Source organism: Otolemur garnettii, unplaced genomic scaffold (assembly GCF_000181295.1).
Source record: "Otolemur garnettii isolate 467f Iridium unplaced genomic scaffold, OtoGar3 scaffold00285, whole genome shotgun sequence".
Classification (NCBI taxonomy): Eukaryota; Metazoa; Chordata; class Mammalia; order Primates; family Galagidae; genus Otolemur; species Otolemur garnettii.
In genome coordinates, this window is record NW_003852680.1 from 438013 (window position 1) to 440110 (window position 2098).

The 2098-nt window shown below is 41.9% G+C and overlaps 1 protein-coding gene across 1 annotated transcript; it reads left to right on the forward strand.

The window, feature by feature from the left end:
* Positions 1-1054: 1054 nt before the first annotated feature.
* Positions 1055-1639, forward strand: LOC100957400 (superoxide dismutase [Cu-Zn]-like). Its single transcript, XM_012813625.2, has one exon. The coding sequence runs from the start codon at positions 1074-1076 to the stop codon at positions 1533-1535; it is 462 nt and encodes a 153-aa protein (XP_012669079.1). The 5' UTR covers positions 1055-1073; the 3' UTR covers positions 1536-1639.
* Positions 1640-2098: the final 459 nt, after the last annotated feature.

Below are 2098 nucleotides of genomic sequence, written 5' to 3' on the forward strand. Positions count from 1 at the left end.
ATTAAGTTAAAGTGGGGCTGTTAGGGATGAGCCCAAATTCCTCCTCTTCCTTATAAGAAGAGGAAATTTGGACACACACAGGGACATGGAGGATGCCTACACACAGAGGAAAGGCCATGCGGGGACACAGCAAGAAAGTGGCCATGTAGAAGCCAAGAGGGGAGGCCTCAGAAGAAACCAACCCTGCCAACACCTTGATCTCAGATTCTGGCCTTCAGAACTATGAGAAAATAAATGTTGTTTAAGCCCCCCAGCCTGTGATATTTTGTTATGACAGCCTGAGCAAACTAATACAGATGCCAAGCTGGCTGAAGTTCACAGGGCAGAAGGTCAAAGGGAAGGGAGAGGGCTCCAGAGATCTGTAGATCATCCTCCCTATCTTTAACTCAGTATTGATCAGTGTGAATGTATGAGAAAACTACCTAAGACTGGATAAAGAGCCATCAGAAATGAACAGGAGGAAAAAATCACAATACATCATACAGGACTGGGATTAGGTCACTAACTTCCACATAGGAAAATCTCACAACACATGGAGCATTTGGGAAGGAAACTAGAAGGACACAGAGGTGGCCATGTGGACCCTTGACTACGGGTCACTCTGTTCTTACTTAACAACACTTCAAAGTGATCCTTGAAAGGACGAATCTGCATCTCAAAACAAAGTTCAAAAACATTTAAAGAAATAATGGCAACAAAATCTGGCACTCAACAAGGTAAAAATTCACAGCACCAGATGTCAAATCAAATATAACCAGCCGTGCAAGGCAGAAGATGCAAACCATTATGGGGAGAAAAATCAATCAATAGAAATACATCCAGAAATGACAGAATTAGTAGATAAAATCATTGAAACAACTATCATAAATATACCCTATAAGATCAAAAAGGTAGAGGAAAGAAAGAGTATGTGGAGAGACATAAAAAATATTTGTAAAAACCCAAATGGAGATTATAGAGATAAAAAAATTAAAATTAAAAAATGCATTGAGGGTTTGCCCCGCCATCTACTGCAGAGGTTCTTTCTTCTCTAGTTTCTTGAAGCCCAGACCAGCGCTTGTGCCTGGCGAGACATGATAATGAAGGCGGTGTGTGTGTTGAAGGGTGATGGCACAGTGCAGGGCACCATCCACTTTGAGCAGCAGGGAAATGGACCAGTTATGGTAAAGGGACACATCACAGGACTGGCTGAAGGTGATCACGGATTCCATGCCCATCAGTTTGGAGATAATACACAAGGCTGTACCAGTGCAGGTCCTCACTTTAATCCTCAATCCAAAAAACATGGTGGGCCAAATGATGAAGAGAGGCATGTTGGAGATCTGGGCAATGTGACTGCCGGCAAAAATGGTGAGGCCATTGTGTCTATTGAAGATTCTATGATCTCACTCTCAGGAGAATATTCCATCATTGGCCGCACAATGGTGGTCCACGAAAAACCAGATGACTTGGGCAAAGGTGGAAATGAAGAAAGTACAAAGACGGGAAATGCTGGAGGTCAATTGGCTTGTGGTGTAATTGGGATCGCCCAGTAAAGATTACCAAGGATGAGGTCTGAGTCCTAGTAACTCATTTGTTATCCTGCTAGTTGTAGAAATGTAACTTGATAAAAATTAAACACTGTAATCTTAAAAAAAAATGCATTGGATGGGATTAGACATTACAGAAGAAAAGATTACTTAATTGGAAGATAACAATAGAAACTACAGGGCGGCACCCGTAGCTCAGTGGGTAGGGCGCCGGCCACATACCCTACACCAAGGCAGGCAGGTTCGTACCCAGCCCAGGCCTGCTAAACAGCAATGACAACAGCAACAACAACAAAAAAATAGCTGGGTGTTGTGGCAGGCTCCTATAGTCCCAGCTACTTAGGAGGCTAAGGCAAGAGGATCACTTAAGCTCAAGAGTTAGAGGTTGCTGTGAGCTGTGATGTCAAGGCACTCTACCAAGGGCAACAAAGTGAGACTCTGTCAAAAAAAAAACCATAATAATAAATAAAAAATAAAAATAAATAAAAACTATAAAAAATTAAACACATAGAGAAAAAAAGAGAAAGTACAAAAAGGAACAGAGACTCAGTGAGCAATGAAACAATTTC

What these genes read in the sequence shown, in the direction of transcription:
- LOC100957400 (XM_012813625.2), top strand. Translation starts at nt 1,074, where the DNA reads ATGATAATGAAGGCGGTGTGTGTGTTGAAGGGTGATGGCACAGTGCAG.